The 27,424-nt window shown below is 37.4% G+C and overlaps 2 protein-coding genes across 2 annotated transcripts in view; one reads left to right on the forward strand and one right to left on the reverse strand.

Moving 5' to 3' along the window:
• LOC133612369 (transcription factor 12-like) overlaps window positions 1-26,857 on the reverse strand; it is a 27,078-nt gene extending 221 nt beyond the window's left edge. The window contains exons 1-12 of the mRNA XM_061969724.2: window positions 26,704-26,857; window positions 20,762-20,861; window positions 16,868-17,010; window positions 16,660-16,777; window positions 11,040-11,110; window positions 7,787-7,883; window positions 7,623-7,696; window positions 4,146-4,322; window positions 3,462-3,576; window positions 3,211-3,355; window positions 1,046-1,275; window positions 1-948 (exon numbers count right to left, since the gene is read on the reverse strand). The exon at window positions 1-948 is cut by the window's left edge and continues 221 nt beyond it. Coding sequence (XP_061825708.1) covers window positions 806-948; window positions 1,046-1,275; window positions 3,211-3,355; window positions 3,462-3,576; window positions 4,146-4,322; window positions 7,623-7,696; window positions 7,787-7,883; window positions 11,040-11,110; window positions 16,660-16,777; window positions 16,868-17,010; window positions 20,762-20,861; window positions 26,704-26,772 — 1,482 coding nt within the window. The 5' untranslated portion in view covers window positions 26,773-26,857 and the 3' untranslated portion in view covers window positions 1-805. The remainder of the gene's footprint in view (window positions 949-1,045; window positions 1,276-3,210; window positions 3,356-3,461; window positions 3,577-4,145; window positions 4,323-7,622; window positions 7,697-7,786; window positions 7,884-11,039; window positions 11,111-16,659; window positions 16,778-16,867; window positions 17,011-20,761; window positions 20,862-26,703) is intronic.
• The window catches only part of rfx7b (regulatory factor X7b), an 88,483-nt gene continuing 72,428 nt past the window's right edge, over window positions 11,370-27,424 (forward strand). The window contains exon 1 of the mRNA XM_072913942.1: window positions 11,370-11,459. Coding sequence (XP_072770043.1) covers window positions 11,428-11,459 — 32 coding nt within the window. The 5' untranslated portion in view covers window positions 11,370-11,427. The remainder of the gene's footprint in view (window positions 11,460-27,424) is intronic.

Below are 27,424 nucleotides of genomic sequence, written 5' to 3' on the forward strand. Positions count from 1 at the left end.
AAATTAACATAAACACACATTCTTAATTTGTATAAAAGATAACTTACATAACTTAGAAAAAAAGGAAAAGTCCTAATTAAACATGCAGAACAACCATTTGGCTAGGTCCGAAGAGGAACAATGTGAAGTTTTTAGTTTTTGACCACCAGTGTTTACTCCTCTCAACAGTGCTAATGAATAGAACAGCTTGAATATATATTGTATATAATGCAAACGATAACATTCTTGGAGATCTGTTCATTCACAGAATGGTCCAACTCCTGCAACACACACACTTACAGCAGCTCGCACACTCTCGATGCCACAGAACAAATTGAATCTGCTGTCGGAACACACACACACACACACAAATGTGGACATGTTTGGGATTGTGGGGAAATAGTGATAACTGTTAAATACTCTGCCAAACTGCCGATGACACCTCGCCACAACTGGGTAAAGATAATAAATATAGAAAAAAAATGTACAAAACATCTGCAGGTTACAATGCATTTGTCTGTTCGAAGTAAATGTTTAGGCACAAAGTTAGAGGTGTGTTAGAGAAGCCAGAAATGTAAAACTGCAGCAACACTTTTTTTTTCTGCTTTTGGACCCAATTTTGACACTCAAGAGTTGATCTGTCTGAGAAAGTGAAGCTTTTATCAGCTAGTGATTTAAAAAAGGAATGCTCTAACACACGCAATGTAGTGCTCAGCTGGGGCCTTTAACACCGTATCACCGACCAAATTGTAATAAAAATATAAATGTTTTAAGCATGTAAGTCCACATTGGTAATTAGGAGTTATTCATTACTGTATTTGGAGAATCAGAGATGACCCATTGGGTTTGGAGGGTCAGTCAGACCTGGATGAAACACGCCATGCATGGACTGTGGATCTGTCATGACACCAGAGACCTTCTCTTCTTCTCTCCTCCTGAGACACGCTGCTTTGGGGTTGAGGTTTCTCTCTGTGGGACAAATAGTGTTTAGACTCAATTGTTCGCCACGGGCATCATTGACTGTGTGCGTGTGTGTGTGTGTGTGTGTGTGTGTGTGTGTGATCACCTCTGACTTGTTGTTCCAAGCTGAGGATGACGGACACGGCCTGGTGCAACACTAGCAATTTGGTCTGTGGCTTCTCGCTCTTGAGATGCAACTGACACATGTGACCCAGTTCTTTGAAGGCCTCGTTGATGTCCCGCACACGCAGACGCTCCCGAGCGTTGTTGGCCATCCTCCTCTCACGCTCACGCTCGGCCTTCTGCTCCGGGCTCAGATCTTCATCCTCATGGATGCTTTAATAAGAGGAGAGAGGCTATCGTGAGTGTTGTTGCACAGCAAAGTTTATCATAGGCGATTGAGATTTAAAAGGGGATTTTACTGCTCTCTACTGGCCACAAAAAAGACCTCACTCTCTCCTATCTTTCAATGACTGCTACCAATCAACAATTTCCTTTCAGTGACTGTTTTAATCTCATTTTCAATATCTACTACCCATTCTGTAACATTGTCATTTTCTCCTGGTTAGGCCAGACAACATATTGTCACAATCATGGGTACTTTAACTTTAACTTAACATATAGATCAATGCTAATAAACTGTACATTTGTTAGCATTATTTTCAGACCAAATTCATGTAATGTAAACATAATACATAATAATCATAATGTAAATAATGCAAGTAGCCCTTTCAAGCGCAATAAACTCTTTAATATTTTTTACAAATGTAACTGGAAGGTCAATAACTTTTAATTATCGCTAAAAGGTAAACAAACACAACTTTCAATCTCTGTTATTAAAAAAATAAAAACATCTTCAAGGTGTTTGTATTTTGCCATTACTTTCCATTTGGCATACTGGTTTGTTTGTATGTGCTCACTTGGATTAAAGTCGAAATATTCCCACACATGGACATTTGGTTTTACTATCCTACAAAGATTGTGGAAGGATGACTAGAGGGTTCACTGTGTTCATTTAATTCTGCTATTTAATAAACACGCTCAGGTGCTGAGAGTGATGCATAGAGTGACCCTTCTTGCACTCTGTTTAAAAATAACACACAAAGAAAACAAACACACACACACAAGGTTGTCGAGTCCATTATCACAATTGACTTATTGATTTATTATATCGCCCAGGTCTAAGGGATGTTATTTGGAGACTCTAAATTGTAAATGTGAGTGTGAATGGTTTTGTATTTGTGTCCTGTGATTGACTAGTGACCAGTCACCGTAGATATCTGCCATTTTTGTTTTGATGACGCCACAGACAGGAGCGTTTAAAATATTTATTATTACAAGTGCTAAACTTTGTATAAAGTCTGCTATTCTTAAATTCAATGTTTTCCTTTTTTTAGTATCGATAAAATCGATCCATTTCTTTTTAAAACCATTATTGGATCGATACATATCTCTTGGAGGGGTAACTTGCAGAGTATAGATCGATATACTTGAAATTTAGGAATATAAATCGATGTATCGATCAATTGTTACACCCTTAACCCTTACTATAGGGTGAATGGTCATTTTCGTATTATTACTATATACTATATTTGTAGAACAGCCCATATGTACAAAAGTCACTAGTGTTCCAGTTTCAATTATCTTTTTGGCAGTCATTTTGATATCGTAAAGTAGATAGTAGGAACCATGCAGGCATTATTAGGGTTCCGTTTCCTCAGGATCACACATGCCTTTAATTTCACAATATAATGAGGTTTGTTGCTTTGATTTTCTGCAAATCTAACGGTTTCCACAGACTTTGCAGTACTATGTTCCCAAGTTTTCTTTCAATCAAATATGGTGCATTATTTTGTACTAAAAAACTTGTAACATTCTAAAAAAATTGTAAATAAATATTTACATTTTAAATAATGAAAATATATCTGATACCAACTCTGTGGCAGAGCAATGGCACTTTTGCACTTTATGGATTTTGCTGACATTGTTCAGGTCAAACTAAAAGTGACCATTTGAAAGCTTTTGTAACTGTCTTGTAAAACAACTTTGGTGCTCATGGGTCACTTTATGTATGTACTGTATCTATAGCGGGCAACTATATGGCTAGACATGATGCAGCGGTACACCATTGCAAACTACAATAATAAAGATATTGATAAAATAATAGCTATCTGACTGTGTCAATGAAAACCGAGCCCTATTATCTTTGTAAAAGTTGGATAATTAATACAGATCGTATGTTGGGTGTAACTAATGAATATCAGTGTTTACCTGTCCCTGCTGTTTTCTCCATGCATCTTGTGGTCGCCCTCCTCGTCTGACCTCTGACTGTCAGAGCTGTGACCGGTGTGCATCATGTCTTCCTTCTCGCTGCCTTCCATCTTCAGCTCCACATTCCCGGGATTCCCCAAAGTCCCTGCATGAGGAACACGTCAAATGGTTACACTCTGTGACACCCATCAGACGTCAACATTATTATTCAAACAATAGTGCAGGGCACACTAATTGTGCCGTTGAGTCACCTCTGCCTTCTCCTGGCGTCAGCTCAAGCGTGGCCCTCTGCCTGGCGTACAGGTGGCCATTTTGTGTGCGGCTCTGGAAGGCTGAGTGGTTGTTATTCATGGTGACAGCCTCAACCTTTACGGCACACAAAGAAGGGGAAGAGATAAGGAGGATACTGATGTGTTCGCAGTTAGTCCTACACACAGTAGAGCACATCCTGCCAATAATGAATGACCGGTCTCGGATGGTCACATAACTTTCAAACTAGAGATACAAAACCAACATCTATACTCTGAGAGGATCACTTGATCTCAATCCAGCCCCTTAAAACTGCTCCCTAAACACAGCAGTCATTCACTACAAATCAACATATCTCAATTGGAAAAACAGAAGTACTTAATACCCCTTTCCCGAGAGGATTAGTATATTATTTCACTCCAGCTAGCCCCAAATCCTCCCATTCGGTTAAAAGGGACAAGCATGCTGGATCAGAGGTGCCCCCCATCATCCTGCAGTGGAATTATAGTCCACACATTCAATACACTTCCTATACAAGACTGACGAGTCTCCGCTCTCGCCCATTGTGTTCTGTTTCCTATTCTGACGATAACAACCGCTCTGTGAGCATACAAGCGACAGAAACTGAACAGAACAAAAACACACACTTTCATGCTTAATAGCTACAATGTGAAATATTAACCAACCATAGATGGAGAGTGGCAGGCGAGGGGCAGCGTGGCCACAGGGCTTGGCCGGCCGTGTTGGTTCTGGTTCAGCAGGCTGTGCATGTCAGAGGCGAAGCCGACAGTGGGACCGACGGCGTGGTTCCTTAAGACGTGGATCACATCGTCCAGTCTGTCCAGTCGGTCCTCTACCTGAGACTAATTTAAGACAAAAAGGAATTAACTGCTTTTGTACCAGAACAGCAAGGAAAATCACAAACAGGGATGTGACTCAAACAGCAACTCACAATTTGATTCGATTCTGATTCTTGAGGTAATGATTCAGTTCAGAATCTATTTAAACCGAATCTTATTCATAATTATTTTATAATGATTTATTTAACTATTTTGTAATTGTATCTGCTCTATAAATAATTTCCCTGCTTTCTTGCAATATTTTAAATGGTATAGAAATTATCATGTTTTCAAAACAGGTAATTCAAGGAAATGTCATCGAGCTCGCTGGATTTAACCCTAACCCTAACCCCAACCCTAACCCTAACCCTAACCCTAACCCGAACCCGAACCCTAACTCTGTGTTTTTTCCTGACCTTGGCTGCTGATGTATGACATACATACATGCAGCCAGTAAGTGCGCAGATGGCCTAAAAAAGTACTGTATTTTCAAAAATTGATTCTTAAAAAAAAAAAATTTAATAGATTCTTAAAAATTATGAATCAATTCAGAATCAGGAAAAAAGAATCGTGCTTTGGATGGAATCACATTTTTTCAGGAGCCTTACTCTTTAGAACAAAAAAAGAGTGGAAATTCATCAATACACTACTGCAAACTGTGGTACGTGTACCCCTAGTGGTACCAGGCTCCATCTAGTGGTACGCCAAAGAATCACTTGATTAAAGTACAGTGTTTTATTTTCCTGTATTCAAACATTGTGTTACTGTTCAAACTGTGGCCAAAAATATTAAATATACGTGTTAAAGAAAACCTCTACTTTGTTTTAAATGAATACATAGGCCTACTATGCTACTGGATTTTAACGTTGGTCATTATGGTGGTACTTGGGGAGCCAAGTTTTTTCTGAAAGGGTACCTTGTGAAAAAAGTTTGAGAACTACAGCACTACTGTGATGCCTGTGTTGCTTTCTTTTGACAAATACAGCACATGATGACTAGGCAACACCATTTTACTCCTTTAAGTAAGTATTGACTTGAAATGTTGAAGTTAAGTACACACCTTTAGGGGACTGACAAGCACATGTGCGTAAACTCTTCGCTGGATTGATTGGAAAACATGGCTGCCATTAAGCAAAATGTATTTTGGCAACAAATTGTCCATAAGTCATTGACCATTTGTTTAATACACATGTGTCAAACGCAAAGCCTGGAAATAATGTGTGTTTATAAAGTATTTCGTCTTTATTGATAAATGTATTACAATATTGGCAGAAAATTTTTTTAATTCACTTTCTACACAAGCTGAACTTAAATATCTGCTTGTCACTTTGACTTGAGATTCAAAAGCAAGTTTTCCATCATTGTGTTGGTAAACATGCAGTTCTAGTAATCAAACGAAGGAGCAATTGTGTATTGATATCATGAAGTGGCCCTCCGAGGGCTTCCATAACTGCCATGTGGCCCGCGATTAAAAAATGAGTTTCACGCCCCTGGTCTAATGATTATACAACTTTCTATTTTAATGTGCTGGATGCTACAGTAGCATGTCTTACAAAGCATTTTGACCACAATCCATAGCGGGCGCTACAAATGTTATAGAGCAGGGGTCCCCAAACTTTTGTCTCGGGGGCCGCATTGGGTTAAAAAAATCTGGCCGGGGGCCGGGCTGTATATTATATATATATATATATATATATATATATATATATATATATATATAAATTCCCTGAAGAGCATGTACACCTGCGAAACAGGCTTGTACGGATGAAATAGCCTCTGTGCTTTTTCCTGACCTAATATATACCGTATTTTTCAGACTATAAGTCGCAGTTTTTTTCATAGTTTTTTTCCTTCTTTATTATGCATTTTCGGCAGGTGCGACTTATACTCCGAAAAATACGGTACACACATATATATATATATATATATATATATATATATATATATATATATATATATGTATATGCTGTTCTTTTTCCTGACCTAATTATATATATATATATATATATATATATATGTATATGTATATATATATATATATATATATATATATATATATAAAATTAGGTCAGGAAAAAGCACAGAGGCTATTTCATCCGTACAAGCCTGTTTACATATATATATATATATATATATATATATATATATATATATATATATATATGTATATGCTGTGCTTTTTCCTGACCTAATTATATATATATATATATATATATATATATATATATATATAAAATTAGGTCAGGAAAAAGCACAGAGGCTATTTCATCCGTACAAGCCTGTTTCGCAGGTGTCCCTGCTCTTCAGGGGATATTTATATATATATATATATATATATATATATATATATATATATATATATATATAGTCGAGGTTTCTGTGGTTTATCTGTTGTACAGTGCTCAATACCAGGGTAGAGTTGAACATACGTTAGGTCAGGAAAAAACACAACTAAAATCTTAAATCAGGGAAAACCTGCAAAACAGGCTTGTAGGGATGATATAACCTCTGTGTTTTTTCCTGACCTAACGTATATATATATATATATATATATATATATATATATATATATATATATATATATATATATATATATATATATATATATATATATATATATATAGCCATACTTGCAACATCATTGCGCTATATTCCGAGCGCTATGATGTCACGTTATCGATGGGAAAATGCATTTTTCTACAATATGATTTGTCTGAGTGTCTAGGAGACACCAAGAGTAACAAACGGTAGAAAACAGATTAGAAAGGACAGATTTTTTTAAAATACTACAATTTTATTTTATTTTTTTACTTCCCCCAGGCCGGATTTTGGACGCTCACGGGCCGGATCCGTAGTTTGGGGACCCCTGTTATAAAGTCATGTGAAAACATTTTGTTTGTTAGTTTTCCCTTAACAGTAGTTTGTTCATTTATTTTCATTCTATCTGTCCATCTAGCTCAGGTTAGCTTAGTCTCTCGTAGCTTAGCCGCGTCATTAGCCTCGTGTAAAAACTTAAAACACAATACATAATAAACTTATTACTGTCCAACAGTTAACAATTAAAAAAAAACCTTCACAATTCCCATAAGCATGTTGTTGACTTAATTTCTGATAACTAAAATTGTTGCTAATATAGCCTGCTAGCTGTTAGCTTATTAATTGTGTCGGTCTGTCATAACTTCAAAGAAATACATAAACAATAAGCTTAATTGTGTACATACAGTCAAATAAGTATCTGTAAATGTTAATTATTGTTACATGTTGATAACAACACACTGACATGCATTAAAAGTGGGCATATTGACTTAATTAGTGAAGTCTTACCATGGATATAAGTGAGGACTCATAATGCGGCGATACAGGTGCCTGGACGGAGCCCCGGGACCACATATTTGTGCCTGTTGGTAGCAAAAGCCCACAGATTAAAAAAATACACCGAAAGTAGAACAAACAACACGGTCCCAGTGGGAGCAGCAGTGCCAGTTTACCTGCGGCTTCGCTGGCGTTTGGCAGCGGGGACGGAGATCTCACAGGCGTGGACGAGCTGGAAGGGAAGCTGCTGCTGGTGTGATCGGGGGAATAAATCTGGCAGCAGACGGTGGAGAAAGGAAAAGAAAAAGAGGAGGAGGATGAGTGGGCTGAGGGGAATGGATCAGTTTTGCACTGGTATTTTATAGCTACTGGGTCAAAGTAAGTCATCAATTGCGCTCATATTATGAGTCAGAGGCTAATTAAAAAAAAAAAAAGTGTGAGAATCCTTTGTGGAGGTGCCAGGAAAACTACTACTTCCTGTTTGCGTTGCACACTAACTAACACCTTTGGTGTGATCAAACCATACTTGCCAACCTTGAGACCTCCGAATTCTGGAGATTGGGGGGCGGGGGAGAGACTGGGGGGCCAGGGGGCGGGGTTAAGGGGGAGGAGTATATTTATAGCTAGAATTCACTGAAATTCAAGTATTTCTTATATATATATATATATATATATATATATATATATATATATATATATATATGCTGTGCAGTGAGACCGTATTGCTATATGAACTATATTATACATTTCCATAGTTTAGTTAGCTGGGGTATGTAATGTACAGTGTATTGTCAACAACTGTATGTGTGTAACGTATTTCTTGTGCTGAGCAATCTTAAAACGGCTGCGAAGACGCACTGTGTGAGGCTCGCAGTAATCCCGTCTCCTGGTGGTAGAGGGCGCTAGTGATCCCAGAGATCATTCTTGCGACTACTCGGCTGCAGAAGAAATGACAACAAGCAGCAACAATTAGCAGCGATCGTTTATTTTTACCTCTTGCCTGGACTATTAACATGGAGGATTACATATCTAAAATAAAACAGTTTTCTAACCTGGACTTTCAATCGAAGCAGGAGGTAATACTTAAAGGAAGATCTCCATCGAGACAGAGAGACTTTTAAAACTGAAGAAAGATAAGGAAGACAAGTTATCGATGCTTTTGTTCAAAAGGAGCGGCGCATGGACTTCTTTTATAAGTAAAGGTAAGACCATAATAAAAAATTTTTTATTAAATGTGCTTTTTTGTGTGCTACAGTTTGTATGTGTAAAGTTAAAGTTAAGTTAAAGTACCAATGATTGTCACACACACTAGGTGTGGTGAAATTTGTCCTCCATCCCCTTGATCACCCCCTGGGAGGTGAGGGCAGCAGTGGCGCCGCCCCCGGGAATCATTTTTGGTGATTTAACCCCCAATTCCAACCCTTGATGCTAAGTGCCAAGCAGGGAAGAATGCTGGTATGAGCTTTTAAACATAACCCGTTAACTGCTGCCAATCAAATGGTGAATAAGATACACTTTAGGGTTCATATGTTTGTAAATCTGACCGTGATGAAGTCAGTGCCTCACCAGCCATGAACCTCACCGCACGTCACTGATATATATATTTTTATATATATATATATATATATATATACATATACATATATATATATATATATATATATATATATATATATATATATATATATATATATATATATATACCGTATTTTTCGGAGTATAAGTCGCTCCGGAGTATAAGTTGCACCGGCCGAAAATGCATAATAAAGAAGGAAAAAAACATATATAAGTTGCACCAGAGTATAAGTCGCATTTTTTGGGGAAATGTATTTCATAAAACCCAACACCAAGAATAGACATTTGAAAGGCAATTTAAAACAAAGTGAACAACAGGCTGAATAAGTGTACGTTATATGAGGCATAAATAACCAACTGAGAACGTGCCTGGTATGTTAACGTAACATATTATGGTAAGAGTCATTCAAATAACTATAACATATAGAACATGCTATACGTTTACCAAACAATCTGTCACTCCTAATCACTAAATCCCATGAAATCTTATACGTCTAGTCTCTTACGTGAATGAGCTAAATAATATTATTTGATATTTTACGGTAATGTGTTAATAATTTCACACATAAGTCGCTCCTGAGTATAAGTCGCACCCCCGGCCAAACTATGAAAAAAACTAAGACTTATAGTCCGAAAAATACGGTAAATAAAATGTTATATTGTATATATGTTATAGACATAATATAATATATCAGTATATATAATATACTGTACATATGTAAATATTACGTACCGGTATATATGTTATATTTTATATCCCTATATTTAGTCTATTTATACCTGCATTGTCCTTTCCATCATTGTAACTGAGCTACTGTGTGGAACAATTTCCCTTGTGGATCATTAAAGTTTGTCTAAGTCTAAAATTAATACTTGACTTTCAGTGAATTCTAGCCATATATATATTTTTATTCTTTATATATATATATATATATATATATATATATATATATATATATATATATATATATATATATATATATATATATATATATATATATATATATATATATATAAAAAATAAATACTTGAATTTCAGTGTTCATTTATTTCCACATATACACACACATAACACTCCTCTACTCATTGTTGTATTTGAAAGTGCAATGCTTTGCAGCCAGTAGCACAGCCTTTAAAGGAGCGTAGGTATGGGCAGCATCTGTGAAATTTAATTTGCAGGAGAGGAGTGAGTTTAGGGTTGAATTGTCCATCCTCCTCGTTCTATTCTCTGTCACTCGTCATCGCAATGACTGTCTCTTCTTCGTTCTTCTGTTTCGTCTCCTTCTTGTTGTGTGCGCAGTTGTGCACTCTCTAAAAGCCGTAGATGTTATGACGTGACTGGGCCGGCACGCTGTTTATATGGAGGAAAAAGTGGACGTGATGACAGGCTGTCCTCACTCAGGTCCGCATGGACCTGGAGGGGGCGTCCCTGTTGTCCGGCTGGAAATCGGGAGAAATTCGGAAGAATGGTTGTCCCGGGAGATTTTTGGGAGAGGCACTGAAATTCGTGAGTCTCCCAGAAAATTCGGGAGGGTTGGCAAGTATGGATCAAGCTATTGTTTGGAATGTTTAAACATTTTGGGGCGGCATAGCTCGGTTGGTAGAGCGGCCGTGCCAGCAACTTGGGGGTTCCAGGTTTGATCCCCGCTTTTGCCACCCTAGTCTCTGCCGCCGTGTCCTTGGGCAAAACACTTTACCCACCTGCTCCCAGTGCCACCCACACTGGTTTAAATGTAACTTAGATATTGGGTTTCGCTATGTAAAGCGCTTTGAGTCACAAGAGAAAAGCGCTATATAAATATAATTCACTTCACTAATTCACTTCACACAACTGTTGTGCTGTTGCATACTTACAGAAGCCAGAGCTTTGCCCAAAGTATCCCCGGTCTGGGACCCTCTTGACACGTTGGTCTGGTTCCCTGAGACTGCAAAACATGAGTACATTGTTTGTTTGTGTGGGTAGGAGGTACACACAATGGGTTAGGTGGTCAAAATGTATTTTGAACATGTATACAATTTAAACTGTCAGGTTTGTCCCTGACAGTTTGGTTATGTTTTAGTTTTTCCTCTGTGTTTGTCTTTATTTCCTGTCAGCGCTTTTATTTTGGTTGTTTCCTGCTTGTCTCCCTGAGCGCTGTTTCCCATCAGCTGCGGCTGATTGGCACCTGGCTACACCTGGTGTCAATCAGCCAGCTGCCTTGCCATCCAGTCTGTGCTGGAGTATTGCTGCTAATGATTGTCGATGTCATTGTCTACTACTTGTCGTTGTTTGCGGTAAGCTGTTCCTGTTTGATAGTTCCTAATAGCTATTTACAGTTTGCTGTCTCCTAGCTCTTTTGTTTCGAGTTTTCCTGTTAGCTAGATCTTGTTAGCCGTTAGCTGTTTCCGGTTGTTATGTTTGCTGGTTCGCGGAACCTCTTTCTAGAGTCCAGCAGTGAAAACAGTCCTTGGTGGGGGTGGGAGGAGTCTGCAGATTTTCTGAGCCCTGGTCAGGCAGCGGCTTTTTGCGATCTCCTGGATATCAATCATTGGTACTTTAACTTTAATAGCTAAAATGGCAGTAGCTTGATTTGATAATGTTGGGTGAACTACACAGCTGTTGGTGTGTTACATATCCTGTTTGTCCGTTTACAATCACTGCTAGTAATCAGCCCATCCAGGATTTTGCAGGCTTTTTTGTGATTGCTGAATTTGCAGCAGCTTTTTCAGAAGGTTGCAGCAAACGTTATGTTTTGAGGCTTTTTTTAAAATCAATAACATTGTGTCAGTTTGTGATTTTATGAATTTGTTCCCAATGTTTGAAGTGTTCCTTGCAACCTTAACCTCAAAAAGGATTTCAACAAAAATTGGAAAACAAATACTTTGATGTTTTACTTGTTTTATATTAAAAGCACACACTAGATAACAATAAAAGCAAATACTTGGAGCTTGTTGTCAAATGATTGTGCTGTCAACTAATTATAACTAATATTAGTAATCAATAATAGAATTACAAAAAACACCACAAAAAGCTTCCCTATTGTCCGCTCTCTGCTCTCTTACCCATCTTAAACATTCATTTATATTACACATTTACCCCTTGTAGGTTAAGAGCATTTGTGAACTGTTGAGAGCGATCTACATCAGTCATTTTTGAGGGATTATCATCACTTTTCAACATCTCTGTCTTGTAAAGGCTGCCTTGTTGACTAGGCAAGTATTGCAAATTAAAATATGTTCTTAATTGCCTTTCTATGAATAAATAAAGATTAAATGAATATATATAGTACAGGCCAAAAGTTTGGACACACCTTCTCCTCATTCAATGCGTTTTCTTTATTTTCATGACTATTTACATTGTAGATTGTCACTGAAGGCATCAAAACTATGAATGAACACATGTGGAGTTATGTACTTAACAAAAAAAGGTGAAATAACTGAAAACATGTTTTATATTCTAGTTTCTTCAAAATAGCCACCCTTTGTTCTGATTACTGCTTCGCACACCCTTGGCATTCTCTCGATGAGCTTCAAGAGAGCTTTATCATAATCCCCTCAATTCCCCCCAAAAACGGATTTACTCGCTGGAATATAAAGACAATATAACATACATCAATAAACGTGGATGCATATGCAAAAGTGCAATATATGTATCTGTACAGTAATCTATTTATTTATATCTGCACCTTATTGCTCTTTTATCCTGCACTACAACGAGCTAATGCAACAAAATGTCGTTCTTATCTCTACTGTGAAGTTCAAATTTGAATGGCAATAAAAGGAAGTCTAAGTCTCTAAGAACACCTGTGAAGTGAAAACCATTTCAGGTGACTACCTCTTGAAGCTCATCGAGAGAATGCCAAGAGTGTGCGAAAAAGTAATCAGAGCAAAGGGTGGCTATTTTTGAAGAAACTAGAATATAAAACATGTTTTCAGTTATTTCACCTTTTTTTTTGTTAAGTACATAACCCCACATGTGTTCATTCATAGTTTTGATGCCTTCAGTGACAATCTACAATGTAAATAGTCATGGAAATAAAGTAAAAAAGCATTGAATGAGAAGTGCCGCCCACACTGGTTTAAATGTAACTTAGATATTGAGTTTCACTATGTAAAAGCACTTTGAGTCACTAGGGAAAAGCACTATATAAATATAATTCACTTCACTTCACTTCACTATGGTGTGAAAAAGTGTAGGACAGGGGTCGGCAACCCAAAACGTTGAAAGAGCCATATTGGACCAAAAATACAAAAACAACAAAAAAAAATCTGTCTGGAGCCGCAAAATATAAAAAGCCTTTTATAAGTGATATAATGAAGGCAACACATGATGTAAGTGTCTATATTAGCTAAATTAGCCTACTATCAAAATGACTGTGTCGGAGGCTGACACAAATCTTCGCTGACACAAATTTTGACATCGGGAAACATTAATCAAATGCAGGCTTCTTAGAAGGAGAGATAATTCCTGGAAATTACTGGCTCAGAATGGCTAAAGGTATGTGTCCAAGTTAAAGGAAATGGCAGGCTGTCTTCTTCTAATGGATTTATAACAATCCATGCAAGCTGGGTTACGTTTGCTGTGGTCTGGAACAACATGGCACACAATCGGAAATGCAGCCAATATTACATACAGATAATGTGTCATGAGAAATGCAGATATAAATTAAATACACAGAGGACATAGGAAATTAAATGAGCTCAAATATACCTACAAGTGAAGCATAATGATGCAATACATACATAAAGCTAGCCTAAATAGCATGTACGCATCGATTAGCTTGCAGTCATGACCAAATATGCTTGATAAGCGCTCCACGCAAGTCAATAACATCAACGAAGTTCACCTTTGTGCATTCACGCACAGCATAAAACATTTGATAGACAAAGAATGAGTGGCATAAAACACGTCTTTCTCTGGCATCGTTGAAGAAAGTTATACATGTAAACAAACTACGGTGAGTTCAAAGACCACTAAAATTAGTAGGACAAAACGGTGCTTGCCAAATACTCTCATCAGAGAAGCTTGTTTAATAAAAACAATGGGATTTGTAACAATTAGGGAGGTTTGTGTCATGTTGTCCTCCTACAGAAACCCTATTAAAACAAAAATATATTCCCCCCCTTCCCCCAACATTTTCTTTGTTCATACATTTTTGAAAAAGTTCCAGGGAGCCACTAGGGCGGCACTAAAGAGTCGCATGCGGCTCTGGAGCCGCAGGTTGCAGACCCCTGGGGTAGGATTAAATAAGCTCTGCTTCTTCTTACTCCTTTTCGGACGAGCTGTAATGAAACAACTGGTAATGTGTGATGCATTACATTGTATCGTATGCATGTTCGAAATAAACTGAAACTGAACTGAACTGTGTCCAAACTTTTGGCCTGTACTGTAAATACATGTAAACTATAAAGTACATTTTTATATATTACATTACCCAGAAGGCTTAGCGCTGTAGATAGGAACCGTCTGAGCTATGCTGGAGGAGCAATAAATAGTTGATATATTGTTAGTCGTTGCTATTCCTGCATTGTCTACACAAGAAACAAACTAAGTTTTGATTAGACAGTTGGTGTGCGCATTTGAGCTTAGCCGCTCAGAGACAAATTGATGCTGATTGGCCAAAACATGCGGGGAAGTGGCGGGCTTTGAACAAAGTTGGAAGGCAGTGCACAATTTGCAGGAATTGGTTGAATTTGCGTGAATCGGCACAATTCCTGGAGGGACATAGTTTTGTCTTTAATAGTATTAATACATTGGTGCTGCTGGTTTTTTTGCAGTACACCTTTTAAGTTTGTTTCTGTATGGCTTCATCATGAAGGCCATTCTTTGACATTGAGTGATTCGGCCTTGTCAGAGCACACGTCGCTGGCTGCGCACTGCAAAATGTCAGTGTTCAAAAACAAGAAAAAAAATACACAATTTAGGGGTATTTTTATTTGAACTAAGCAACATTATCTGCCAATAGAACAAGAAAATTCGGCTTGTAAAGACTTTCCAGAACAAGTAAAATTAAAGCTGCAAGCAGCGATGGACGGGACCGACTTTGACGGCACATAAAATCCAAACCGGAGCAGTAATTAAAACTCTTTGGTCCAATTTTAATCAGAAGGGTTCAATCTCTCTCCTGTGCTAGTTTGAAGCCGACACGACAAACGCGCTCAGAGGAGATAATGTTTGAAAAAAGGTGACCGGTTTTTACAAAACTTTTGTTTTGAAGGGGGAATTGCAAACTTCCTGTTTTTTGCTGGGGGTTGTCAATATATGAAATGTAGGTCTAAGTGAGACCTACATAGAGGATTTTGTTTCATGTCTCTAAGACATTCCTACTGGAAGTTACAGGCAGATTTGTCACAGTTTTCTTCCTAGGAGCAGTTGTGTCTGTGTTTTCTTCCTAGAGGGCGCTAGAGCGCAATTTTGAGTTTTGGGGTTGGGTTTTTTTATTAGATCCCAATTTTTGCCAGTCCTGATGTGTGTGTCCAGTTTGGCGAAGCATCTTAAGGGGGTCAAATTACAGCTCAAAGAGGCAAAAGTGACTGTTTTTAGTAAACTTTTGCTTTGAAGGGCGAATTGCCAACTTCCTGTTGATTTTTGCTGAAGGCTGTCAATGTATGAAATCTAGGTCTAAGTCAGACCTACATAGAGATTTTTGTTTCATGTCTCTTTGACATTCCTACTGGAAGTTACAAGCAGTTTTGTCTGTGATTTTTCCTAGGGAGCGCTAGAGCGCAATTTTGAGTTTTGGGGTTTGGTTTTTTGATTAGATGGCATTTTTGCCAGTCCTGATGTGTGTGTCAAATATGGTGAGTTTTGAAGCATGTTAAGAGGGTCAAATTACAGCTCAAAGAGGCGGCGGAATAATAATAATAATAAAATGCACAAAATACAATAGGGTCCTCTGTCCCAAAGGGACATTGCGGTCCCTAATTAGCTAACCTCAATGAACCCAAAATACCTTAAAATAAGTACATTCTCACTAATAACAAGTGCACTTTTCTTGGTAGAAAAAAAAATGAGACCTTTTTGCTCAATATGTTGAAAAATATTCTTAAATTAAGTAAATGCTAGTGCCATTATCTTGACATAATGATATGCGCTCGGCATCATGTTTTTTTTTTTCATGCTTGAAGTAAGAAATTATTACTTTAAAAAAGTAGTTTTATACTTGTGAGTGTTGATGACACAGCTTTGCATCAGTTGATATTCTAGTTTCAAGCATGTTTTACTCAATATAGGTCATCAAATCTCAGCAACAAGCTGTAATATCTTACTGAGATCATTTAGGACCAAAACCCTTAAAACAAGAAAAACACTCTAACATAAAATCTGCTTAGTGAGAAGAATTATCTTATCAGACAGAAAATAAGCAAATATCACCCTTATTTGAGATATTTCATCTTACTTAGATTTCAGTTTTTGCAGTGCAGAAACTATCCTTTGCTACCTGATGTGGTCGCACAAACAAGACCTAAACATGTTGATGGCTGTCTGACTCACCTGTGGAGTTCTCCGTCGTGTCAACCGAAGGAGCATGTGATGGCGCATTGTTGCGGTGAAAAGTGGACATAGGAGGTAGAGCTCTGTTCATGTCCATCACCGAGTGTGGAGAGTAGTCCTGAACAAGACCAAGGGAAACATTCTGTTGAAGTGGCGGTGAGTACAAAAACCCCCCCACAATATATGACTTCCTGGATGTGCATCTCACCAGGTGGCCATGCTGCTGTTGCAGACTGTTGAAGCTCCCCGCCTGCGTTTGGTGGTTGCCCGTCACTCCTAGTACACCTTCATAGCCATGCTGGTTCAGCCCGTTTACTGCACTCCAGATGTCGGGCAAATTGCTGGTGCCCTCTAATGTACATGACAATATGTTACATGCAACGCTTGACTTGCATCTCAGGTCAATTCTAAATTCTCTCGTCTTTCAATTTAAATGACTCACTGACTCAATGTACTTTACTAAGAATGAGGAAGGACATTCCCCAAATGTATCTTCTGATATTGCATCAGCGAAAGGTTCATAATTACAAATTTCATTGAAATTCAAACATATTCATCCTATAGAATGTGGTGTTTTCAATATAGTGTAAACTAATGTTTTCGGGCACGTTAATTCAGGGCTCAACCTTTCTTCCGATGTCCTGCTACTAGTGTTGTCCCGGTAGCAAAATTATTCCGATACTTTTCGGTAGTTTTCAGTACTTTTCTAAATAAAGGGGACCACAAAAAATTGCGTTATTGGCTTTATTTTAACAAAAAAATTTACGTGGTCTTTACTTAAGTGGTAGAAAATAAATGATTAATCTACTTGTTCATTTACTGTTAATATCTGCTTACTTTCTCTTTTAACATGTTCTATCTACACTTCTGTTAAAATGTAACAATAACTTATTCTTCTGTTGTTTGATACTTTACATTAGTTTTGGATGATACCACAAATTTGGGTATCAATCAGATACCAAGTAGTTACAGGATCTGGTGGTGGACCGGTATAGTACCGATTATGATTCATTAGTATCGCGGTACTGTACTAATACCAGTATACCGTACAACCCTAAATTCTTACAAGAATGTTACCGGTAAATGTTAGAATACTAGTGCTTATAAAAGGCAAATGCAAGCAGAGTTTGATCAGGATGTCAGTGTACAGTGGGGCCTCCCAATTATTTCTAGTTGGATCGGTATGGATATTTGTATTTCGATTAGGGCTTTACAATCCTTCAAAAAAATGTATGTTCTTGCTTGAAATTGAGATTACAATTATGCACACACCCGCCATGTTCAGGGTAATATTCTTACATTTGGGAAAAAAAAGTTTTTCAATGTATTGATTATTGTCATTATTGACTCTACATTGACTTGTTTTGCTTTACAGTAACTTCTAATGGTCTAGCTCAGGGGTCCCCAAGCTTTTTGACTCGGGGGCCACATTGGGTTGAATAAATTTGACCGGGGGCCGGGCTATATATATATATATATATATATATATATATATATATATATATATATATATATATATATATATATATATATAATATATTCCTTGCGCACTAATTGACTTAAAGAGCTTGCTGCGACGCGAGCGTGATGATGTCACGTTATCGATGAGAAAATGCAATTTTAGACAGTATGATTTGCCTGAGCGGCTAAGAGACACAGAGTAACACGCGGTAGAAAATGGATTAGAAAGGAGAGATTTTTAAAGATAATAATGAAAAAAAAAATGAAAAAAAATTATATATATATATATATATATATAAGTCCGAGTCCATGGTTCTCGCCCGGAAAAGGGTGGAGTGCCATCTCCGGGTTGGGGAGGAGATCTTGCCCCAAGTGGAGGAGTTCAAGTACCTCGGAGTCTTGTTCACGAGTGAGGGAAGAGTGGATCGTGAGATCGACAGGCGGATCGGTGCGGCGTCTTCAGTAGTGCGGACGCTGTATCGATCCGTTGTGGTGAAGAAGGAGCTGAGCCGGAAGGCAAAGCTCTCAATTTACCGGTCGATCTACGTTCCCATCCTCACCTATGGTCATGAGCTTTGGGTTATGACCGAAAGGACAAGATCACGGGTACAAGCGGCCGAAATGAGTTTCCTCCGCCGGGTGGCGGGGCTCTCCCTTAGAGATAGGGTGAGAAGCTCTGTCATCCGGGGGGAGCTCAAAGTAAAGCCGCTGCTCCTCCACATCGAGAGGAGCCAGATGAGGTGGTTCGGGCATCTGGTCAGGATGCCACCCGAGCGCCTCCCTAAGGAGGTGTTTAGGGCATGTCTGACCGGTAGGAGGCCACGAGGAAGACCCAGGACACGTTGGGAAGACTATGTCTCCCGGCTGGCCTGGGAACGCCTCGGGATCCCCCGGGAGGAGCTGGACGAAGTGGCTGGGGAGAGGGAAGTCTGGGCTTCCCTGCTTAGGCTGCTGCCCCCGCGACCCGACCTCGGATAAGCGGAAGAAGATGGATGGATGGATGGATATATTTTTTTTTTAACTTGGGACTTCCCGCGGGCCGGATTTTGGGGACCTCTGGTCTAGCTGTTGATCATTGGACATTTTAAAGTACATTTTTTTAAATTAAAAAGACAAAATAATCCATCAGATCAAAAAAAAAATGGCATGCTCGCTTACCTTACATTACAATTTTGAACAAAATATAGGAAAAGTAAAAAACCAAAAACAGATTGTTAATGTAATTGCTTCCTATGAATGATAGCCAGGACAGTGGCTCTAACTTGCCCTGGCTGGCGAGGCGCGCTAGGGGCTTTTGGAGAGTGAAGGGGCACTTTTGGCTGCCATGCTTATGACAGTGCAATGTGAGTCCTTGAGGAAAATGGTGTTTGTTAATTTGTTAAAACTCTGTTTAGTTTAATTAAAAACACTCCTTTATATTTAGAAATAAGACTGCATGTTTGTGTAAATTGCTTTTTTTTTTTTTTTTTTTTGAAGATGTGTGCATTTTTAATTTATATCAGCAAATAAATAATTAAATAGCCACGGAACAAACAGGATAACCAATACCGAAATACATCAATGCGACTATCCAAGTATGTTTAACACTTGGTGGTCTGTGCTCTCTTTGTTCAATGCAAAAAACAAAGAGAAACGTAACAGCGACGAAAGTAAGTAAGTCAAATTGACTAAGTACTGCACTTCTTCTTAAATTACAAACAATGCAATCAAATATCCACTTATAGCATGATGAAACAACAGAAAAATAAAATACAAATAATGGAATATTACTAGTTAGGATTACATTCACAAAGCTACTATGCAGGGACTGGATTTTTTTTATAATTAAAACTTTCTGCAAGGTAGTACAAAATATAATTTGCAGCTACTTAGAAGAATCGAAGACTGATCTTAAATGTGATGCATTTTGATTAAAGATAAAATACGTTGTAAATATGTGTGTACTAGGGTTGTACGGTATACCGGTATTAGTATAGTACCACGATACTAATGAATAATTTTCGGTACTATGCCGCTTTTGAAAAGTACCGGTCTGCCTTTGAATATGACCAATGTATGATCCTGTAACGACTTGGTATCGGATTGATACCCAAATCCGTGGTATCATCCAAAACTAATGTAAAGTATCAAACAACAGAAAAATAAATGATTATTACATTTTAACAGCAGTGTAGATAGAACATTTTAAGAGAGAAAGTAAGCCGATATTAGCAGTAAATGAACAAGCAGATTAATAATTCATTTTCTTCTACTTGTCCTTAATAATTTTGACAAAATAATAGAATGGAAAATGACACAATATGTTACTGCATACGTCAGCAGCTAAATTAGGAGCCTTTGTTTGCTTACTTACTAATAAAAGACAAGTTGTCTTGTATGTTCACTTTTGTATTTAAGGACAAACTTGCAATAAGAAACATATGTTTAATGAATCATAAGATTGTTTGTTAAAATAAAGCCAATAATAAAAATGTTGTGGTCCCCTTTATTTAGAAAAGTACCGAAAAGTATCAAAATAATTTAGGTACCGGTACCAAAATATTGGTATCGGGACAACACTAGTGTGTATCACAGAACACTGTTTGTTGAATGTTCTTATCATGGTTTGGAAAAGATCTAGCGGCGTCATCATCTTGCTTACCAAAAAAAGTGCTGGCAAACACATTGCTGCAGGCCTTGCTAGACGGATGTAAAGACGGGTTCTGGTTGATGTCGTCATTACCGGGGGAATGCCCGTACATCTAAAAAAAAACAAGAACAGTGAGTTCAATTGGGCAAAGGCACAGCATATATCAACAGGACATGGTGAATATTCTCCTGTCTGAAGCAACAGTATTACGAAAACAAAGCAGAGAGCTGATGCACACTTAGAGCTATTGCGATAATCCATAAGCTGCAGATCCATGCACCTCCTCATCCGGATTTAGGAACCATTCAGCATGAGAAATCCCTGCCCTAATCGTGATCGGTTCTGCTGGCTTCCAAGAGCTGAGATACAATTCCTTCCTTAATGAAATTGAGTTACAGGCCTGGCCGTGTTTTGTCCTCAGCAAAGAATCCAACCAAGCAAGAACTCAATTTGACCTTGTTGGCTTAGGAGAAATTAATTGCAAAACAGAATTCTACTAAAGGCAGCTTCCACTTATGTTTGTCCTATAGTGGTGTACTACACACACACACACACACACACACACAACGCATGCTTCCTCGCACACACACCGAGAGGTCTGGACTGCACCTGCACCTCCCCTCAGTGCTTTGATGTGGCCCAGGAAATGAAAATAAAACTCCCTGCGCAGCATCAATGGGGTGTCAGTTACCCGGACGACAAGTCCTGTAAAGCAGGCTATTAAAGACTCTCTTGAGCATGCTTGGGCGACACACTCACACACGTGTACACACACACACACACACACACACACACCCACCCACCCACCCACCCACACACACACACGTACACACACAGAGCCGTGACCCTGGCTGGCATGAGTCCCATGGTGATTGTGGGCCAGGCCAAACAGAGGAGCCCCTGCCGACTCTGGGCCCGTCTGAGCCGCCATGGGCAGCATATGGCGGAGGATAAAGCCAATTGTCCTCCTTACCATCAGCATAGCAGGCGACCCGTTAATAATGGTCACACCCCCGCCCCAGCACGCCTCCTCTGGCCCCCGCCAGAGAGGGGGCCGTCACCATGGCATCCTCTTTTAGCATAGCATTGATTTAGAAACCATCAATCATGGCATCACAAACGATAAGGGACTCTTTTTTTTTTTTTTTTTTTTGTGCCGCCATTAAAAGCCTTAACTAGGAAAGGATGAGAATAAAACTGCATGTCATTCAGTCAAATTTGCTAAGTTGTACATATTTATAGGTAAAGGAACCATATTAAAATAATATGAGCATACAGTATAGGTATATTTATTTCATTACTGATTAAACCATCAAACTTTATCAACCACACTATCAAACTTTCTTATTATTTTCTTCCCCTGCTTCAAAATGGTGAACAGTGAACAGACTATTAAACCATTCGCTCTACTCCTTTTCGAACATGTTGAATGAGAGGGACAAGCGGTTGAAAATGGATGGATGGATGGATTAATGAATTGTGCACGCGGAAAAATTTTATGTTCTATATCTTCTGCACTGGAAATTTGGGGACATGCAATCCTGTTCCGCTAAAATATTAAGAAAAAAAATCCATGCTCTGGGGAATAATAATAAACTAAACCTCAAACATGTCATTTTTATTATTGACCCGAATATATTACTTTGGTATTTATTGCCAGAAAAAACCTTAATTAATGGTCTGTCTAAACTTTAACCTACTTCTGTCAAATGTTGGACACTGACTGTGGAGGCCTTTGTCATTTTTATTATAGTTGTGTTTGTTGTGTTGTTTTTTGTATTTTTTTTTCTTAGAAAAAAATGCTGAAAAACAAGGGTGTCTTATATTCGGGGTCATCTTGTATTAGTATGGTAATATTTAATTTTATGTTAAAAAACAACTTTATACGTGTATTATATATAATAATGTATTTTTCCCTAGAAAATAATGCAGAAAAAGAGGGGGTCGTCTTATATTGGTAAGGTCATTAGGGGTGTAACGATTAATCAATATATCGATTTATGTTCCTTGCGCTGGTTCTGTTCCGTCTTTGTATTGTCGTGTTTTGGCTTATAGTTGTTGTGCTATGGCTTTATTTTATTGTGTTGTGGCGTTTGCATTTGTTGTGACTTTTCTCTGCTATCGTAGCTGTTTATGAAAATGAGAGTAGTAGCAGGTCAACCCACTGCTCCTTTAACCTGATGAGATTTGGTTGCACTTCATTTTTTTTAAATATTATTTATTTTGTATTTGCATTATTTCTAAGTCAAAAACAACATCAAAAATGTGCAGATAAATCTACTGTTAATTCAACCTGAAGAGATTTTTGACATTATTATTATTGTATTATTTTATGTTGAAAAATAAAAGCAGAAGTAGCAGGTACATCTACTGTAAAAATGTTGGTTACTGTACTTTTATTGAAAAATCTCTTGAGTATTGAAAATGAGAGCAGAAATTGTTTCCTTTTGTTATTCAACCCTGTTTATATCCAGAATTCATTTATACCCTATTTCCTTACAAGAAATAACAGGAATATAGAAAACTTCACCTGTATTTATTTCACAGTCACACTGCTTATCTTTTTATCTTTTTGCTAAAAAAGTTACTTAATTGATTTTCAACTCACTGAATCGTTTAGCATCGTATCGTTCTAAAGAAATATATAATATCGGCAACCACATTTCACGTTCAACCAAATTTTGAATTGAATTTAATCGTTACACTCCTAGCGGTAATATTACATTGTAAGTTAAAAACTGAGGTTAAACATATGTATTTAGAATACTGTATTTTTCCCTGGAAAGAAATGCAGAAAAAAAGGTGTCGTCTTATATTGGTATGGTAATATTTTGTTTAGTGTTAAAAACCAAAGCTAAACATATTTATAATGCTGTATTTTTACCTAGCAAAAAATGCAGAAAAAGAGGGATCGTTTTCTTCTCAGGGTCCTCTTATATTGGTATTGTAATATTTATTTTCTGTTAAAAATTTAAGTAAACGTATGTATTTATAATTATGTATTCTTCACTGGAAAGAAATGCAGAAAAAGAGGTGTCGTCTTATGTTCAGATTCGTCTTATATTGGTATGGTAATATTTTATTCCATGTTAAAAATTAAGGCTAAACATTTATATTTATAACGCTGTATTTTTCTGTAGAAAAAAATTCAGAGGAGAGGCGTCGTCCTATGTTCAGAGTTGTCTTGTATTGGTCTGGTAATATTCTATTTTATGTTAAAAACTGAGGTTAAAGATATGTATTTACAATACTGTATTTTTCCCTGGAAAGAAATACAGAGAAAAAGGTGTCGTCTTGTATTGGTATGGTAATATTTTATTTACCGTAGTGTTAAAAAACAAAGTTAAACATATGGTTTTATAATAATGTATTCTTCACTAGAAAGAAATACGGAAAAAGAGGTGTCTTATGTTCAGATTTGTATTATTTTATTGTATGTTAAAAATGAAGGCTAAACACTTATATTTATAACGTTGTATTTTTCTGTAGAAAAAAATTCAGAGGAGCAGTGTCATCCTATGTTCAGAGTCGTCTTATATTGGTCTGATAATATTTTATTTGATGTAAAATCCGAGAATAAACATATGTATTCATAATGCTATATTTTCCTCTTGAAAAAAGTGCAAAAAAGAGGGGTTGTTTTATATTGGTGTGGTGATATTTTATCTTACCTTAAGAAACAAGGTTAAGCATGTGTATTAATGATACTGTATTTTCCCTAGAAGAAATACAGAAATAAATGGGTTTTCTTAGATTCAGGATGGTCTTATATTCGTATGGTGATATTTGATCTGAGGTTAAAATCGAGGTCAAACATTTATAATACGGAATTTTTCTCCAGAAAAAAAGGCAGAAAAATAGCGGTTGTCTTTTATTCAGATTTGTCTTATATTGGTCTGGTAATATTTTTATTTTATGTTAAAATCCGAGGTTAAACATTTGTATTTATAATGCTGTATTTTTCTCTTGAAAAAATGCAAAAAAGAGGGATTTTCTTATATTGGTGTGCTGATATTTAATCTTACGTTAAAAAACAAGGTTAAGCATGTGTATTGATACTGTTTTTTCCCTAGAAGAAATGCAGAAATAAATGGGTTTTCTTAAATTCAGGATCGTCTTATATTGGTATGGTGATATTGGATTTTAGGTTGAAAACTAGGTTAAACATATGTATTTATAATACGGTATTTTTCTCCAGAAAAAAATGCAAAAAAGAGGGGTTTTCTTATATTGGTGTGGTGATATTTAATCTTACGTTAAAAAACAAGGTTAAGCATGTGTATTAATGATACTGTTTTTTCCCTAGAAGAAATGCAGAAATAAATGGGTTTTCTTAGATTCACGATCATCTTATATTGGTATGTTGATATTTGATTTTAGGTATAAAAAAAACAAGGTTAAGCATGTGTATTAATGATACGGTATTTTCCCTCGAAGAAATGCAGAAATAAATGGGTTTACTTAAATTCAGGATCGTCTTATATTTGTATGGTGATATTGGATTTTAGGTTGAAAACTAGGTTAAACATATGTATTTATAATACGGTATTTTTCTCCAGAAAAAAAGCTACAAAAAAAAGGGGTTTTCTTATATTGGTGTGGTGATATTTAATCTTACGTTAAAAACAAGGTTAAGCATGTGTATTAATGATACTGTTTTTCCCCTAGAAGAAATGCAGAAATAAATGGGTTTTCTTAGATTCACGATCGTCTTATATTGGTATGTTGATATTTGATTTTAGGTCAAAAAACAAAGTTAAGCATGTGTATTAATGATACGGTATTTTCCCTCGAATAAACGCAGAAATAAATGGGGTTTTTTAATTTCAGGATTGTCTTATATTGGTATGGTGGTATTGGATTTTAGGTTGAAAACTAGGTTAAACATATGTATTTATAATTATAAATATTGCTTTTTTTGGTTCGGTTTGTACTTCATGAAGTTTTGCACTTGTGTTTTTTGTTTGTTTTCATTATATTTGGATATATTTGTTTGGTTTGTATGCTATCCATTAAGTAAGACTACGTATTACGTTGAAGGGGGCAGGAAAATATAAGATTTTCTTCATCCTGTTCCTTCTCAGGCATTGGTGTGTAAATGGATGTTTAGTTGCTGAGGTTTAATTGTCTATTGATCAAAGATGCACATCAATGAAGGAGATAAATAAAAAATGAATGAATAATACGGTATTTTTCTCCAGAAAAAAATGCAGAAAAAGAGGGATTGTCTTGTATTCAGGGTCGTCTTACATTGGAGTTGTTTTTATTTTAGGTTAAGAGCTAAGGTTAAACATTTGTATTTGTATTGAACAACATGTAAAGTAGTAGACATGTCAGCGGTACAACAATGTTTCATCCATCCATTTCCTACCGCTTGTCCCTCCTTGATCATGCTAGAAAATATCAACTTGCACTGGGTTTGGGGGAGGCAGAGGGTCTGCGCTGTACTCCTCAACCAGCCACATGCAACCAATTTTCTGCCTCTGTGATCCATGATGTCTGGATATGGTTAGTCTCAGCGAGATCAAAGCTGCCTTTGATAATGGCTGAAGCGGTTGAGGGACAGCCTAAATCAAATAGAAATAGCAAGCAATCTGCTTCATGTCAAGATGTTTGCTGCTTACTGCCTTGGCTAACAGGAAGCAGGACTGTTGCCAGTGCATTCAAACACAAGTTGGTCAACACACTTAGAAGGGAAGAGAGGCGATGGTGAAGACGTTGCGTTCAATTGCATCTTCAGTGATGCATTTGCCAACCTGATGCAGATTACAGCGATAAGTTAAACCACCTTTGCTTATTCCCCCGATCTAAAAACAAGAATCACATGTTGATGCTTGCAGAATACACTGTTCCAAACAAAGCTCTTGCACAAGTCAGCAGACAAACATCTGAGAGTAGGCTGAAGAGTGCAGCATCCTCATCATCACCATCACAGATAAAAAAGAGGTACTCACAGGTTTCATGTTGTAGCAATACATCAGTGAGTTGCTGCGTGTGCCTGAGACAGGATGAGCACAGTACATAACTCTGCTGGCTTCACAGTAGTCCACACAGTCACTTGGTGCCTCCACTATGTGTATACAGTCCTCATGCACTCCCTCCCCCTAATCTACCCCTGCTGGTCTGCTGCTACCCACAGACACTTTATGCAAATAAGGGCCGCACCATTGCAAGAAGCGGAGGGGGTGGCCAACAAAAGAGGATACTTTAGTTGATGCATGTGCGTCCCCCCCACCCATCTTTTTGCTTTTTTTCAGAGAGGCTTTCATTACAAACATACAAACCCCGTTTCCATATGAGTTGGGAAATTGTGTTAGATGTAAATATAAACAGAATACAATGAGTTGCAAATCCTTTTCAACCCATATTCAATTGAATGCACTACAAAGACAACATATTTGATGTTTAAACTCATAAACTTTATTTTTTTTTGCAAATAATAATTCACTTAGAATTTCATGGCTGCAACACGTGACAAAGTAGTTGGGAAAGGGCATGTTCACCACTGTGTTACATGGCCTTTCCTTTTAACAACACTCAGTTAACATTTGGGAACTGAGGAGACACATTTTTTAAGCTTCTCAGGTGGAATTCTTTCCCATTCTTGCTTGATGTACAGCTTAAGTTGTTCAACAGTCCGGGGGTCTCCGTTGTGGTATTTTAGGCTTCATAATG

Source organism: Nerophis lumbriciformis, linkage group LG10 (assembly GCF_033978685.3).
Source record: "Nerophis lumbriciformis linkage group LG10, RoL_Nlum_v2.1, whole genome shotgun sequence".
NCBI lineage: Eukaryota > Metazoa > Chordata > Actinopteri > Syngnathiformes > Syngnathidae > Nerophis > Nerophis lumbriciformis.